The sequence below is a fragment of the Podarcis pityusensis genome (genome assembly GCF_964106645.2).
Source record: "Podarcis pityusensis genome assembly, chromosome: 6".
NCBI classification, from domain to species: Eukaryota; Metazoa; Chordata; class Lepidosauria; order Squamata; family Lacertidae; genus Podarcis; species Podarcis pityusensis.
In genome coordinates, this window is record NC_138030.1 from 40,083,900 (window position 1) to 40,101,508 (window position 17,609).

The window sequence follows — 17,609 nt, forward strand, 5'->3', positions numbered from 1 at the left end:
CAGTGAAATGAAGATGTCTATTTACTCTGCTCTGGTTCATACTTTTAAAAATCAGCCCCTCCCTAATGTGTAGGCACCTCACACCACAGCCATAGGGGGAAGTAGCATATGAACCAGGGTGTCAACATTGACACAATACTCTTGAAATCTGTCACAAAGTTCATTTTCTCCAAAAGTGAGAATAAATCATGTAAGCAGGCTCTTATTGGGATTGGATATCTGTATGTGTGCCCTATATCAAACATTACTACCCCAATGCATTTATAAGGATGGGACTGCACAATGTGGGGAATTTTTAACTGGAACATGGATCTGCATTGGCATCTTGGTTGTGCAAACCTCAGCAATAATGACAGAACCTTAATGTCACCCTTAGCCTGCTTGCTGAGCACCCCAAACATCTACTGTCGTCTTTGTTGCCTAACCTTTCTGATGGTGCCATGCTGAAAGGTTGGCATACCTGCTGTAGAATCTGCTATGGTGTGTGGCATCTTGTTTTAATAAGGCAGACTTGAGCATAGTTAGGATGGAAGGTCTGATCTGCTTTTCACTTGTGTTTTTTAGGTATGGCCTTTGCTCTGTTGGCCAACCTACCTCCGATCAATGGGCTCTACTCATCCTTCTTCCCTCTGATAGCCTATTTCTTGCTAGGAGGTGTTCATCAAATGGTCCCAGGTGAGGTCTTCTATTCCACTATAGTGACTGAATTGAGTGCACATACCTCCTCAAGCTTGAGTACATAAACTGGAAGTTTGCACTAACGCATTGAAGAAATTGCTGAAGGGCAGAGGTGGGGAACATCTATTGTCAATAAAATTGTGGCCTGATCTCACTCAAATATTTGTTGACATGTCTCTTATTCTTGGTAATGGGGTGGAACCGCTGGCGGAGGAAGGTGGGTGCGCACCGCTCTGGGTGTCATCCCTGAGCGGGGGTGACATCCGGTGCGCCGCCAACCCGCGACTTGGACTCCCATGCCTACCACGAGCCGTCGGGGGAAGGGGGGAGCTGCTGTGCCGCTTTGCCAGTTCCTTCCTCTCCCCTTCCTGCTCGCCTGCCTCCTTCCCATCCTCTCCCCTGCCTGCCTGAGAAGGGAAGTGGAGTGGAAGGAAGCGGGATCGGTGGGTGCATGCGCGGCTATCCTGCGCCTGGGAGGGCACCCTCCATGCCCCTCGGGAGCACGCCCCCGCGCCCCTTGGGAATGCGCCCACCCTGTGCAGCGCGGGCATATGCTCTGCCACTGGGAGGACCAAAGAGTAGGGGGGATGCCATGCCATTCAACCTGTTTCATAAACTAGTTGCAAGGCTGGGGAAAAGAGATCCATAATTCATTTTATGCCAATATCAGTCATGCACCATTCAGCCGCCTTACGCTACTGCCAGTTACATAGATGAAATTAAGCAGAAGCGTAGCCCAGCCTGGCCCATTGGTCTATATATTTTTGCAGTCTTCAGCCTTCTTAAGCACTAACTGTCACTACATACATGAGAGATGCTCTTCATGAGTGTAAGCCAACCTTTGTGTGTGTGTCCCACAGGCACTTTTGCAGTCATCAGTATTATTGTGGGGAATGTCTGCCATGAGCTGGCTCCTGATTCCGACTTCCAGTACTTTAACCACACAGCCAATGAGGTGATGATTAACAACACAGCCATGGAAGCAGCCAGACTGGAGATCTCTGCCACCTTGGCTTGCCTGACAGCCATAATCCAGGTAAGGATGCCCTGTATTCAGAACTGTGCAGAAGGCAGCCGTGCATAGAGTTTGGCATTAACTGCTCATGTATTGAACAGAAGGGAAAGCAAAGGGATGACTATACTAGCATTTGGAAGCCAATGTAGAAAACAAAGATGGCTACTTGAGCTGTATGGATGAACATGTGCCTTTAAACATCCATGTATACACATCTAGAAACTCTAACTGTACCAGGACATCACATGCATCCATAGATGTTCATCGACACATGCTTATATGTGTGTGTGGCATCAATACGTCAAGTGTTTCTTACATGAAACACTGGTATACCATGTTTGCATATCATATGTGGAGCTGCCTTTATACTGATGCCCAAGATGAGGTAGCAATACTCTTTATAGGTAGTAAGCCAACAGCTAAATATTGGTGTGGCTCAGGAAGATCTGTGCCCTGCCTTATCTGCTGTTACCTCATCTCTGCTGTGGCAGGGATGGGTCACATATATTGGGTCAGTGCCATACTCCTACACTGGAGGAAATTCCTCCTGCAACAGTTATCTTATTCATTTCCACACACCAGAGACTAGGGATGAAAGGAGCTCTCAATTCCAGTTATCTTCAGTTCTTCCCCTTTCGGCAGCAATGTGAGATTATTATTATTTTCAAATCCTCATAAAAGTTCTTCAGCATTTCAGTGTGCGGTTTTGACTAAGCTATACATTTTTGCAAGCGATTCCTCCTAATGTAACACATTTTAGTTTGTTATGTTCGCTTGCTATATTCATTTTTCTGCCCATTTCCTCCTGTTATATGTATTTTTATAAACAGTGGTTGGTTGGGGAACTGTGTTGCAAAACTCATATAAGTGTGAACTTTGAAGGATGGCTATACTTTGGTTCCCATGTTGATTTGGAAAGAGAAAATTATATACACTCAACTTCATTTGCAAACTGAACTGAATTTCTTCCCTATCCAAGATTCCTGTGGACTATAGTTTGAACTATGGGATATCCTTCTGAGAAGTTGTGCTCACTATTCCATCTGGAATGCCTGTCTCTCTGTCTGTCCATAGATATGCCTAGGATTTGTGCAGTTTGGCTTCGTTGCGATCTACCTCTCAGAATCCTTCATCAGGGGCTTCATGACAGCAGCTGGCCTGCAGATCCTCATCTCTGTGCTCAAGTATATCTTTGGCCTGAAGATTGACTCTTACACAGGACCCCTTGCCATTGTTTATGTAAGTTAGTTACCAGAAGATGAGATGATGGTTATTGCCCTAAACTGCCTGATTGTGACAAATGATATTAATGATTAATTTCCCTAGTCAACTGACTGGGCCCTGGAAGAGTTGGCTTGCTGTACAAATGCAATAATGAATGGCTGAGATGTTTTTCTTTTCTTTGCCTTAAAATGCAAGAACAAATGAAAATAATAAAATAGATTATTAAACCATATATTTATGAAAGGAAATGTAATCAACTGGACTGAAGAAAGCATGAGGTCAGGAAAGGAGAGATATTTCAAGAGAGAATGGCAGGCTTGCAGAGTCTCCCAAATCTTGCACAGAAGGCAGGATTTTGCTTGCCGTGGTGCTGCATGGCAGGAAAAGCTCCACCTGGTAAATTTTCCCTTCTAGATAACTCTTAAAGGTACAGGAGAACTCTTGGGGTCCTGTAATTCTAGGGAAAGTGCACATAAGTGTCAGAGTTACCATTAATTCTTCCACATTTTAATTATAAGGGATTAGAAGAAAGTGTTTGTGGAGTTATGGAGGCTGCAGGGACCTGCTGTGAGCCTCTTGAACCTTTCTCTGAATTCCCAGCTGGATGCCGTTGTTGGAAACAACAAATCAGATTAAATGCATCCTGTCTGGTCAGGCCCTGCTTACTGACCCTATAATTAATCCAGAGCTGGCCACTGCAGGGACTGTGCTGCTTTGAGTGCTAGCAAGTCTCAACAGCAGACTACAAGGCTAAATAATGGCCACTGATGGGCCATCTTCATGTCTTGGAAAACAAACACCATGGCATATCTCCCAGTCATGCTGGAAAATGCACATGCTGCCCTTTTCTTTTTTCATCCTTCTTTTCTTTTTTCTAGACCTTTATCGATATTTGCAAAAACTTGCCCAAGACCAATATAGCCTCCCTCGTCTTTGCATTGATCAGCACTGTGCTTCTGATTATCGTGAAGGAGCTGAATATGAAATACATGAAGAAGATTCGAGTCCCCATTCCCATGGAGATTGTTATAGTAAGTAGTAGATCCTGAGCTCTTTCTTTCCCCTGCTTTTATCAAAGTGGTTAGAGGGCATTAGAACCTCCACTGTAGTCAGTGCCTGCCCTCCCTTCTCTTCAGATGCAGAGATAAATTTATAAAAGAGCTGTTGACTATTCAGCTAACAGAGTGGTCAAAAATACACCCAACGAGGAAATTGATGCAATAATTCACTTCTGGGGGAAGTATTACACTCAAGTTTTCTGATTTGAGATAAGGAAGCTGGCATGTTTCTGGTTGCACTAGAGGTCGTCTGAGTCCTTTCCAAATGTTTAGATTCTCCCCCCCCCCCCTTTGCACAATAAATGTCCAGTTATTTGTGCACAAAAGTCTACCATATCTGATGAACTGGATGAAATCCTTCCCCAATGAATTTGTTAAGGTTTTGCAAGACTCTTGGCTGTTTTTATTGCCACGAACTAACACAACTACCCCTCTGCAATTTGATGCAGGGAATTCAACCATCTTCATTCAAGATAATGCTTCTGTTGTTTTAATAATAACATGCTTTTCCAACTCTTGGACAATTTCCTGGTTCATAAGCCACACTAAGCTACAGCTTGGTACTATATGGATGAGGGGCCACAAGTCTTCATGAAGCAGACTTTCTCCCTCCACTTTCTTAGAAGGAGGACTTATGCCAAGTTTGGTTTCACTTTCAACAAAGCTCTTTTTAGCATTACTTATGAACTGGGAGTCGCGGTTTATAGCAACAGTTATTTGCTAAGCAAGGCAGCTTCAAACCAGTCCTTAGTCTGTAAACCAGCCCCTTTTGCACACCTGCTGTGACAAACTGGTCCATGCAGAAGTCGGATCTTAAAAACGTTAGGGTATTATTCATCTGCAGGCTCACAAACCTGTTGCTGATACTAACTGCATCATTAATCTATACATACCACCAATTTAAACAACAATGCAAACTTGTGCCCTCAGGTGGTCAGCCAAGGTCACAGAAGAAAAATGTGCTGATATGGCCGGCTTAACCTTGACTCGTGCTTCAATGAGTCTGAGTGAAAACATCCTCAGCCTATACAGCAGGAAATGTCCATGCAGATAATGTAGTTGTATTCCAAAGTATTGAAACGTGATAAGACAGGAAGCTGTAGTAAGATGCTTACATGCCTCAGGTGATCAGGGAGGCAGGAGGCCAATGTACGTGCTGACACCCAGGGAGCACTTGTGTAATTAGAGCTGTGGGAAATGCAAAGATTTGGGCAGACCTTGTCTTTGGTTTCAATTTGCAATCACTCCAAAGTTTGCTATTGCAGCAGTGTGAAATGAAGCTTGCTGTTCTAATATAGGAATGTGTTACATCCACTTTACTCTGGTTTTGAATAGTATTGGTGGAGGCCGGATAGCAGAAAAAGCAGTATTTACTCAAGTTTCAAAAACTGAAATGTGCAGGAGAGATGCCGTGAGAACAGGAATCCATGTGAACCATGGCAAAATGCCCGAATAAAACTTTCTCTGACTTATCAGCTTTATTATAGCGGTTAGCTCTAAGACAGACCTGTGACCAGAAAGAACTCTTCTCCCAGACTCTGAGAATTCTCAATTATATACTTTGATCTACCCAGCAGCCACCATCTTCTTGATACAAAAGAGTAAATGGAGTGTCCTGACAATAAATGGAGCAGTCCAATGCATCCACGAATTTAAACATAGCTGGTAGATATGATTATGCAGGACTAACTTCTACATTCATTCATGCATTCATTTATTCACTATCTACAGGAAAACTACTCTCAATGGATTTCTCCCCACTTAATGCAAATCAAAATTTATACAAACTGAGTCCAATCCTCTGCTGAAGGAATATGTCAACAAATTTAGCTTGTATGAAACCGAAAAATGTGCTGCTAGCCTAAAGCCTTTTTTATACTTTGATTTCAGGTCATTGTAGCTACTGCAATTTCTGGAAGCTTTGATATGCCTGATAAATATGACATGCCCATTGTTGGCCATATTAATATGGGGTGAGTCAATGCACTGGATTATTCTCTTTCCAAGAGTTCCTTCTCTTCCAGAACAGGGATATTCCTAATGATGCCAATCCATGAATCCCACCCACTGTATTTAATAATGAATATATTCTGGAATAAGGGCTGAGCCAGATATGATAAGGAAGATTCATGAACTAAAAATAAGAAAACTTGGAGAGTTTGCAGCAAGGTGAGCAGTGGAAAGAGGTTTTTTAAAAAAAGAAGAAGAAGAGAAGGCTTTTTTACTCCCACTCTGCTGCAATCTGCCCCCCACCCCCTTTCTCACCAGCTTCCAGAATTAACAACCAGCCATGCTGAAGGTGAGGGCAAGAATAGATAAAATTGTGGGCCCTTCTGAAAACAAGTTGAAACAGAGCTTGCAGTGGCTGGATGTGTTTCAGCATCTCTAAATGGAATGGAAAGTAGGGCAAGTTTAAAGTGGACAGTGTCTGCAAGCCTTGATTTATATGAGTCAGTCCTTTAATGAATTACAAGCACAGTATAATTGCAAAGTGGATAATAACCATTGTGGTATAAAACTGTACCATTCATTCTATGCTGCCGTGACTATTATAAGGTCTGCACATGTCAACATTCCTGCGCTGAAGGAATAAACAAGGGGTTTTTTGTGGGGGACAGGACTGCCTTCTAGGCTATTACTATGTTTGTGTGAAATGACTTGAATCCATTATATATTAAGACCAACTCATGCATTACTTTTGGGGGGGGGGGGACTGGGACTGGGCAAAACTGAATCTTGCTTCTACATCACACACACACACACACACCACCACCACCACCACCACCACCACCATCTCTCTGGTCCATTGGTTTCATCTCCAGCTATTTGTTTTCTTATCCTGTCTGCTTGATTTTGTTCCTTTGATGTCAGATTTCCATCTGCTACTCTTCCCGAGGTGGGCAAGTGGAAGGACATGATTGGCACAGCTTTCTCACTTGCCATCGTGGGCTATGTGATCAACCTGGCCATGGGCAGAACTCTTGGAACCAAGCATGGCTATGATGTGGACCCTAACCAGGTAACATTTAGTGGCTCTTTACAGAGAGAGGAAAAATAACTCACCCCAAAGTTGGCCATTTCCAGGGTTGGAGTCTAGTGACTTGTCCTCAGAGAAACAGTGCTAGATTTATAGGAAGAAAAGCAGGGGACTCTTAATGATATTTCCAATCCCTGCCCCTGACTCCCCTCAGTTTTAGTCAGTTCACTCCCCTTACTCTTCTAACAATAGTATCTAAGAGAGCCATCACAGCAAGTAAAAGGACCTCCTTGTAATTCAAACACTGCTATGGAGAGTTCCCCTTCAGACTCCTCTTAGTAACTGCAACACACACCATGGACGGATTATCAAAGTTGCTATCAAAGAGGATCCAATGGAGGCCGAGTTACAATAGTCTCCAAGCAGTGAGGCATTGGGTGTGCAACTGCTTGCCTTAGCAGGCTGGGCAATTTTCTCAACACATCATCATCATCATCATCATCATCATAATAGGGAGAGAAAATAATAGAATCATAGAGTTGGAAGAACCAAATGGGTCATCTAGTCCAATCCCAGGCAGAGCAGGAATCACACGAAAAGGAGATAACATCTGCTCCACATGAAGAGTTTGCCTTATGGGAGCAGTGGGGAACTTGTGGCCCACCAGGTGTTAATAGACTCATCCCTGACCTACTGGATGAGGCTGGTGGGTTGGAATCCAATAACATCTGGAGGACCACAGGCAGGGAAGGCCTGTCCTGTTTCCCCACCTGAGGCAAAACAGGAAAATGGCACTCCTGCCACAGTTTGCTCACTGGGGTCACAACGGTGACAGATTCTGACATCTTGCCGGAAGTCATTTCTCAAGCGGCGGCACCCCTTGGATTCCACACCTAAGGCAACTGCCTCACTCTGCCTGATGGCCCTGTGGGGGAGATGCAGAACCCTCTGTTTGTAGCCTTCCTAAGTTGGTGCTGCCTTGAGCAGGACTGGCCCACAACATTTTGGCACCTGAGGCAAACCACAAATGCTGTCCCCCTCCCCACAAGGGAAGAAGGGGTGAGTGAAGATGTGCATCAGGAACAAGGGGAAATGAAGGTCTGCATTGGGATCTGCTGCCCCTGTGGATCCAGCCGCCCAAGGCAATCTGCTCACCTTACCTCATGCGTGCGCCGGCCCTGGCCACGGGTTCCTTAATTCTTCCTTAAGGAGGCAATTGCCAGCAGTATTGGCTATTGCAACTGCGGCTTGACATAATTGGTTGTTTCTAATGTTATTTTTAACAGAACAATTTTTTCCTGTTTTTTGTCAAAGCTACTCTGGGTGCCTATTGACAAATAAGCAAAACAAAACAGGATATGATATTTCACAACTGTATGAACCCCAGCAGTAAGCATACTTTGTGCAAATCTCAGTGCCATTGTTTTAAATAGCTCCTGTACATTTCAGGTTGTGCTGGTTTGTTGCTGCTTGATACCTCTACTGAGAACTGGCCCCTGACTCAGAGAAGAATCTGGAGCGCACACACACACACAGACTATTTGCTGGATATTTAGCAATTAGTTCAAGTAATTAGTTCCTAAGACATCTCAGTCAGATTAAAGAGGCTTCTCCAAAGAGCAGCTCAGAAACTGTGTCTTCTGAAAATGTGCATCACATGGCTGTGATGTGTGCATCACATGGCTGTGGCGCGTGTCCTCCCTGGCTAGCACTTGCACAACCACAGCTTTTTAAAACAACCTGTAGCCAAGTGTGCTACAGGTTACTCCTGCAGGACCTTTCTGTACTGCTTGCTGGATGATTCATCAGGGATGAGAGTCTCAGATTAGAGTTGCGGTTAAGGGAAGCCTGCAATAATTTTCCTGCTCTGAGGGTTTGCAAGAGAGTCAGAGAATCCTGGGATGCTTCTGGAGTGAGAAGAAGCAATTTTCATGGGGTGTGAAAGAGCCTCAGGTGATGCGATTGCAGCTATGACGGCAGTCTTTTGTATAAATAACGCCGCCCTCACATGTGAAGGAAGAATCTTGGAGCTATATGACCGCTTGACCTACTTTTTGCATCCCAGCAATAGCTGCCAAAGTAACCTTACTGTAAGAGAAACGTCATCTTGTTTGTTAATGCTGCCACCTAAACTGATTAGTCCATTATCCTTCTTTCCATAGGAAATGCTGGCCCTCGGCTGCAGCAACTTTTTTGGATCCTTTTTCAAAATCCACGTAATTTGCTGTGCTCTTTCTGTGACCTTAGCTGTGGATGGAGCTGGAGGAAAATCTCAGGTTATTAATTTATTGGTTTGTTTAGCCCCTCTCTCTTCTCAAAGTAGGAGACTTTGTAAGATGAGCTCTGAGCATTTCTAGATCATGGATTAACTTGAACTAGTTGAACATTCTTTTCCTTGGGGAAATAATGTGAGGAGGGCTTAGGATCTAAAACAGTTAATACACCACATCGTCTCTAAACGCAAATTCCCAGAGCGACATGGCTTTCAAATGAAAGCAAATGACTCTTTTATACTGCAGGTAGATAATCAACCTGTTGTTCTGTTATTGGAACAGAATTGGCCACATGAGTGGATCTCCAAATGCAGATCCAAATGATAACCATTGGCATTCATATAGTACTTTCAAATGTTTACAACACTTCAGAAACATCATCTTGTTGTAATCCTTACAACCCTTTAAAGGTGGGTCAATTCCACTATATGGGGCAGAGAGTGGAGGTAAAGAAAAAGTGGCTTGTCCAAAGCCCTCTAGTGAATTCATGGCTGAAATGAGATTTGGACCAGGAACAGCCTAATTTGGAGCTCCATTTTCACCACCACATTACAGCGCACCAGCCCCCCAGCACTTGCAATTTGTAATCATACCCATTTTAATTTTTGTCAGATTCCGAAATAGATATTAAGATTATGCCAATTTTTCATCTGCAGCAGTTCAAGTCATGTTGACAGTTCTTGTAGTTGAGAGAAGAACCTGTGGCCCCTCCAGATATTGTTGGACTCCAACTCCCATCAGCCCTAGCCAGCATAGCCAATACTCAGGGATGGTGAGAATTGTAGTCCATCAATGTCTGGAGAGCCACAGGTTCCCCACCCATTATAGTTGGTCAGGCTATGCGGTATTAACATGTGGCTTTGCATGATGATGGGCAAACAGGATTTTACATCACTGTATCTCAATTTCCAAAACGGTAGCCATCTTAGCTTGTTGCATCCAAGAGTCTCGTGGCATCTTCAAGACCAATGAATTTATTACAGCATAAGCTTTTGGAGTCCACAGTCCACTTCTTCAAATGCATTATATTACAGCACGTCTTTTGGTCTTGAAAGTGCCACAAGACACTTTAAGGAATCTCAAATGCAATCCTCCATTAAACAAATGGATCAGATCCATTCTGTTCTGCCTTATCTAGCTCTATAAATCAACAGAGCCCTTGCTTGGTGCTGTTCTGAACTTTTCACAGGGGATCCAGAACTCCACAGGCTTGTCCAGAGGTGCCTGTCCTTTAAATAAAAGGCAACAAATGAAAAATTGCGCAGCAAGGATCTGTCTCAGGTATAGGGAACCTGTGACCTTCCTGATTTTGTTGGCCTCTCCCATCATTCCCAAACAACATGGCCAATAATCCGGACGATCACACTCATAGTCCAGCAACATCTGGAGGGATAAATATTTCCCACCCCTGATCTATAGGCTAACCAGAAGCTCTTTGACATAATTCGAAAGTCCACAATTATAAAAATGGCCAGTTTCTCCAATTAAAAGCAGTGTTATTATATGTAACCCCCCCTCCCCATGATTAACAATGTAGTTACTGATAACATGGCCTCTCATATAAAGACAACAAATAATTCAAGGCTCTGTTGCAAGCAAGGTGTGGAGCAGGACGAGAAACCATCTTTCTATCCCACTAATCTCCCTCAGCTACCAGACTACTGACTTATATTGCTTTTTGCTTCTACTACTGACAGATAGCATAACATAAATTGCAGGTCCTTTTTGTGATAAGTTGCTTTTCTCTCCTCAGATGGCAAGCTTTTGTGTGGCAGTGGTCGTGATGATAACCATGTTGTCCTTGGGAATCTACCTTGGCCCTCTTCCTAAGGTAAAAATTGTACCACCGAGCATTAAGACATACTTCCAGACTGTGTAGTTCAGACTTATCTTCTGCTGTATTTACACCACAGGGTTATACTGGCTTAATAGTCATTCCCTTTCCCCAGAGAACCCCGGAAATTGTATTTTCTGAGGTGATCTTAGGATCAGAGAATTGCATATACCTCCACCAATTTACAAACCGCAGGATTCTTTGGGAGAAGTAGACAGTTAAACTGGTATAAAACCAGTATAAATGAGAAATGTCTGTATGCTTGGTGTCTTAAGTTCCCCCATCTTTAACTAAGGGACACCTTTCTGTAACAGGCTTGGTCAAACAAATTCCAGTGTGGTGCCATTTTGATTTCAGATGGAAGGAAATGACTGGCTAAATTCAGAGTACTTGGCAGAAAGTTACTCTAACTCAGTGGTCACAACCTCCCCCCCTTTTTTTTGTCATGTGAGCACATTTGCACTGTTGTGGACACTGTTTCAGTTACAACTGGCAAAGAAAGGGAACATGATGACAGGAACCAGACAAGTGGCAGAACTCACTTCTTATGAAGCTGCACAATTTTGCCACTGAGGCTACATTCCTATGCATGCTTTCCTGGGAGCAAGTACTATTGAAAACAGACTTACTTCTGACTAAACATATACAGTGGTACCTTGGTTTATGGACAGTCCTGTTTACCAACTCCGCAAAACTGGAAGTAGTGTTCCGGTTTGCGAACTGTACCTCGGTTTACGAATGGAAGCCAAATGGTGGAAGGGCACCGGTAGCGGAAGACCTCATTAGGGAAAGCACGCCTCGGTTTAAGAATTGTTTTGGTTTAAAAATAGACTTCCGGAACGGATGAAGTTTGTAAACCAAAGTACCACTGTATAGGAATGTGCTAATAGTTCCTTTTGCCTGTGACCTAGTTCTAGTAGGAATTTATCTTCAAGACAGTTTGGGCCTACTTGGGCAGGCATTGTGTTGGAAAAGGACAACCACTATATAGCACATTAATGATTTTTTGGTAATGTGCAGTAATATCTGACTTACAGCATACTCCTATCAAGCAAATGTAGCCATTGTGGCAGAAACAGGAATCATACTGGGGCAGCAAAAGGATGTTATATTATTGAGGCTTTTTGTTATCTATTTAGTTATCTTTTAGTTATCTGTTTGTTATCTATATCTATGTTGTGTGATCTTTATTGCAGGCTGTGTTGGGAGCCTTGATAGCTGTGAACCTGAAGAATTCTCTCAAGCAATTGACTGATCCTTACTACCTCTGGAAAAAAAGCAAGCTGGACTGTGTGAGTGCCCCATTTTAAATGCCTTGTGAGAGAAGAGGGGAGTCCGAACCTATTGTTTGGTATGGGTTAAGTCACTCTTTTGTTAAGCACCACCAGCATGAAGCCTAGAGTATTCAATGAGAACATGAAACCAGGGGTTATTGGCTTTTGCATTTCCACATGCAATAAAATCCCCTTGGAGGTTCCTAATAAAATCTGGATTGCTAAGAATATCAGGTGCTTTTTTTTTTCTAAAGGCAAGAATCTAGCCAGCATAGCCATGGAGATATATTTCAGTCATGTCTCTCAATGATAAACAAATATTCCATAAGAACTCCAAGTGTTAAATTCCAAATAAAACAATGCAGGAGTCACCTTTGAATAAGTCATATTGCATATTTATTCTGATAACAAGATTTCTATTTCCTTGGCATATAATTACATTTTCTTGCTGGAGTTTATGAATACATAGGAATATATTGTAAATGAATGTTTATGAACAGAGCCCAATAAACATAACTTCTGAACTAAAAGTTCAGATGGTTAGTGTATGCAATATACAGACCTGAGCTAACATGACCAAGGCTACAGTTGGATGCCACTGTTTATCATGATGGGAATGAACCTTGGACGTGTGTACTGCTTCCTCCCTTTATAATGCAACCATTATGGAAGCTTTTGTTTCTGTTTTCTAATTAACTGCAGATTTGCATTACATTTGAGTCCTAGATTTAACTATGGTTTCGTTAATCTTAACTATGGCTAGTTTGAAAGCACTCAGCTTCATAACCCGTGATTTCACAACGTGATTTATTTTGATGGAAGAGCACAGCCAAAGTCTATTGCTATGATGCAAGCTGCCTTTTAGAGCCTGTTGCCAACACTAATAATACTGGTGGAGGGGAACATATGATTCCCATGCAAAATGACTCAAGCTCAATCTCTGACATGCGAAAGAGACCCTGAAAATCTCTTAACAATTAATACTGGTCTAGTCTAGTTCAGGGTGGCGCTGTGGGTTAAACCACAGAGCCTAGGACTTGCCGATCAGAAGGTCAGCGGTTCGAATCCCCGCAACGGGGTGAGCTCCTGTTGCTCGGTCCCTGCTCCTGCCAACCTAGCAGTTCGAAAGCACGTCCAAGTGCAAGTAGATAAATAGGTACCGCTCTGGCAGGAAGGTAAACGGCGTTTCCGTGCGCTGCTCTGGTTCGCCATAAGCGGCTTAGTCATGCTGGCCACATGACCCGGAAGCTCTACTCTGGCTCCCTCGGCCAATAAAGCGGGATGAGCGCCGCAACCCCAGAGTCGGTCATGACTGGACCTTTTAGTCTAGTTCAGCCTAGTACAAAGGAGCTTCCTTTGTTGGCGCAATCCAATATCTAGAAACTGTGCCTTGAAACTCTTAGATAATGGCCCTCCAGGGAAGAAAAGTCCTTCACAAAAAAAGAGATAAGGGTTCCAGGCATTAGCTGATGTAAAATTTACTGGCATGTGTACCATGCAAAAAGCAAATGAGCTTTATAAAGGTTTGGTTGTTGGATATTTTATTTGAACAAGATTTACAACAGTAAACTAAATTAGTGTAAATTGTGCCAATGTGTGTTCTCCAGAAACTGCTTTATCAGTGAAAAGAATAATCCAAATCGTTCAGTCATAGACATCAACAGTTTTCTTAAAATGCTGTTCAAATAGAAGCCAAGGGAGATACTGCTTTGAAGTTCAGAATATGGAATTACACAACAATGGACTTGAATTCAGTCTTGAAATATGCTGGGCAAAACACCTGACTCAGTGACGCACCTGCACAAGTAGTTAGTTTGGAACAACTTCACAGCCACATACCCTTGAGTAAACTGTATACAAAAAGGAGGAATATAAATTTTATCAATAAATCATTTCTTTTCAGTAGTAAACCCCATGGAGTTCAATAGGGCTTACTCCCAGGTAAATGTGTATAGGAGTACATGCTGAAGCAAGTCTGAGTGCTCAATAAACATATTGGGGTGGGGATGTCAGATCAAATATTCAACTAATAGCAACCCCTGCAAGATAATCTAGGCTGCATCTTGTTTTCCCTGCCCCAGTATGGCAGAAGAGACGACATAGGAAAAGCAGGGGCCTTGGGGCAGAGGGTGCTTTGCACAGCACCTAAGCAAACAGACCTTAGGAATAGAGTCAGACAAACAATTGTGCTCGATTGGTCGAACTGGTGTAGAACCAGCAGATATGTGCTGGCAAAAAGTCAACACACAACCACTTCTCCAAAACTGCACCAGTTTAAACACTCTCGGAAGAACTGTATGGGAAACTACTGAATCAGATATATAATTGTCCACCTTGGCCCAATGCTTGCTGTAGATACTCCAGTATCTTAGCTGAGATCCTCAGTTTTTTCCAAACAGAACAAGAAATTTAATAGGCAACAATAAAACAAGTGTCTTAATGGCAATTTGAGTTGAGCAAAGCAAATTCGTCCACATTCACTTGAATGGAAGTGTCTAAGGAGGCAACAACTTAACTCCGGCCTGCAATATCCCAACCTTAGCTTTGCAGATATATTTAAAATCCCAGGCCCGTCCACTTCATCCAAGTATCCCCATTCCCCTCCCCATTCTCAGTGCAAGGAAGTGACCGGCTGTGTTTTATGTCTTTCCACAGGTGGTCTGGGTGGTGAGCTTCCTGTCAGCTTTCTTCCTGGGCTTGCCCTTTGGACTCGCTGTGGGAGTGGGTTTTTCCATCCTTGTGGTGGTTTTCCATACCCAGTTGTAAGTATTTTCCTGGTGTGGCCTGTGATAGAAATGCCCAAGGAGGGACATTTTCCATCATTTGGGTCAAAATTTCAAAGGCAGGTGCTACTCCCAGCACGTGGAACATGAAAGCACCAGTCCCTGTTAGTAAACAATGATGTCAGTTTCAGATAACTGCTAGCTAATCTGCCATTCCCATAAATATATTCCAAGGCTGGTATAAATATGAAAGTATTTACGTCAGGCTTAAAAACACCTGTGGCACGTATCCTCCTCTCAAATCCATTATAGATACAAGGGAACTCCCACTTATTACTCACTAAACTCTCAGTATAAGAGATAAATGTGATGCTAGACTATGCTGATATTTCCTGTGGTAGCTTGACCCAGAGAGAAAGTCAAGGTGAAACCAGATCATGTAGTTGTGCAGTTAATTTAAAAAGAACCACAACCAAATAGCTGGTGGGGAGAACTAAAACGGATTAAGAATGTGGCATTTCCAAGTGAATCTTTAACCCATTGACCCTGCTGGGATCCTGATTTGAACCACACATACCCCACCTCTATTCACGATGGGAGGAAAGCTCTTGTTGGCATCAGGGAGCATTTTCCTTTCCTTGTGAACAGCAGGGTCAATGCCAACTGGGACTAGGGCAGGAACAAATTGTGAAAGGCTTCCCTCCCCTGCCTCCACTCCTTCACAGTCCCAAGTCAACTCCCTCCCATCCCCGTTAGCACCAGTTGGAAGAAATGCTTTATATTCAGGGAGCATCTTTGGATGCAACTGTTTCATCATGGTAGACGATAGGAAAGGACTAAGCACAAGGACCTCTGCTTTTCTTGGTTTCTCTTTTCATACCACTAAGGCGTCCACCAGATTAGGTCTTTCACCATCTCAGAAAAATAGGGGGGGGGGTGTTTTGCAGAAATGCTTCCCACATAGGAATAACCTTGCATGAGTGTAGACTGCAGAAGATGCTTGCAGGACTCGCCTTGGTATCGCCCATGCCTGCAATGTAGATAGGAATGTAGAACCAGAATGTTTTGGACCCCTGCTGTCTGTTATCGTTGACGGACAGTCTCTCCCGTAAGGACTAGAAGGAATCCCCAGACTTTCTTGCCCATATCGGCCTTGCAAATTCAGGCCACAGAAAGACTGCTCCCTGGTGTGCTGCCAATTGTCACCACATGGGGGCACATTCATGACAAAAAAAAATCAACTGTGGAAAACTTAAATGTCTACCATGTTCACAACACAGCAGTTTTCCGCTCTTTTGAACATTGTGAAACACATTCAGGAAAAAGAAGAAACTCAATCAGCTTTTTAATGTATATATGACACAATTGATCCAGAAGACACACTCTTCCTTTCTTCACACCCTCTGTCATCAATTTAGGATGGTGGTGAGGGAGAATAGCCTGCCCCTTTTATTTTATTTCCTCCAACTGTGGACATCACTACTTCTAGAGTGATTTTCTCCCCTCCCAACATCTCTCTTATTGGGATGAAGAGTGTAGATTGGTTTCATAATCTCTCCCCCAATTTGGATGGATCTGGAGTAATAATAATAATAATAATAATAATTATTATTATTATTATTATTAATTTATTTATACATACATACATACATACATATATACCCTGCACATCTGGCTGGGTTTCCCCAGCCACTCTGGGCGGCTCCCAACCGAATATTAAAAACACAATACAGCATTAAGCATTAAAAACTTCCCTAAACAGGGCTGCCTTCAGATGTTTTGGAACATAGCAGTGACAGCCACAGGTAGTTAAAAAGGAAAAATTTTGCCTGGCACCTAAAGCTATATAATGACTTATAATGAAGTTAAGCACACAATCCTTTCTTTTCTATTTCACTTGCATCATTGAACTGTATTAACAGGAACTTCAGTGAAACTGATTATTATTATTTTTTAAAGGCTGTCTGTATTTTGACAATTGTTTCTTTCCATTTTTCTTCACAGTCGCAATGGTTGTGTCATTGGTCCTGTAGCTGCTACTGATATATACAAAAATCCCAAAGTCTACAGCAAGGTAAATGGGTCAGAAAATGGGTCCTGTTTTTGCCATCAATACACAAGTGAGATGTTTGCTCTCTCATCAGATGTGATTTGAGTCTGAACATCTATTTGTTGTGCAAATTTACCTCATAGCATTGATGGCCAAAGTTGGCCATTATTGTTCAGTAGAGTTTGAAATTCACTGGCAGCATTGCTCTTTTCTTTTGTAACCATTTCCATGGCTAACATTGTTTGTGCACCACTTCCCAAACCAGCAGTGGGAGCTCACTGCTTGCAGAGTAAATAGGAATGTGTATGACACTGGCTCTAGTATGAATGTCCAATTATGTTCTGTGCCATAGGGAATCTTATGCAAGCCAAACACATGGAACAGGCTCAGCAACCTAATCACTAAGGCATGGGTAGGCAAACTAAGGCCTGGGAGCTGGATCCAGCCCAGTCACCTTCTAAATCCGGCCCGCGGATGGTCCGGGAATCAGCATGTTTTTACAT

At 42.9% G+C, this 17,609-nt stretch overlaps 1 protein-coding gene and 1 long non-coding RNA gene across 3 annotated transcripts in view; one reads left to right on the forward strand and one right to left on the reverse strand.

The window, feature by feature from the left end:
• Window positions 1-17,609, forward strand: part of SLC26A9 (solute carrier family 26 member 9) — a 61,607-nt gene that overhangs the window by 31,999 nt on the left and 11,999 nt on the right. For both annotated transcript variants that reach the window (XM_081009030.1, XM_081009029.1), the window contains 11 exons: window positions 565-675; window positions 1,539-1,714; window positions 2,768-2,932; window positions 3,796-3,948; window positions 5,866-5,948; window positions 6,847-6,994; window positions 9,115-9,228; window positions 10,979-11,056; window positions 12,256-12,351; window positions 14,989-15,095; window positions 17,061-17,130. In XM_081009030.1, the coding sequence (XP_080865156.1) occupies window positions 565-675; window positions 1,539-1,714; window positions 2,768-2,932; window positions 3,796-3,948; window positions 5,866-5,948; window positions 6,847-6,994; window positions 9,115-9,228; window positions 10,979-11,056; window positions 12,256-12,351; window positions 14,989-15,095; window positions 17,061-17,130 (1,301 nt within the window). The remainder of the gene's footprint in view (window positions 1-564; window positions 676-1,538; window positions 1,715-2,767; window positions 2,933-3,795; window positions 3,949-5,865; window positions 5,949-6,846; window positions 6,995-9,114; window positions 9,229-10,978; window positions 11,057-12,255; window positions 12,352-14,988; window positions 15,096-17,060; window positions 17,131-17,609) is intronic.
• Window positions 3,178-8,329, reverse strand: LOC308478944. The gene is made up of 3 exons (XR_013987393.1): window positions 8,113-8,329; window positions 7,039-7,096; window positions 3,178-3,374 (listed from the first exon to the last, which is right to left on the reverse strand). It is a non-coding gene; the product is annotated as an uncharacterized lncRNA (long non-coding RNA).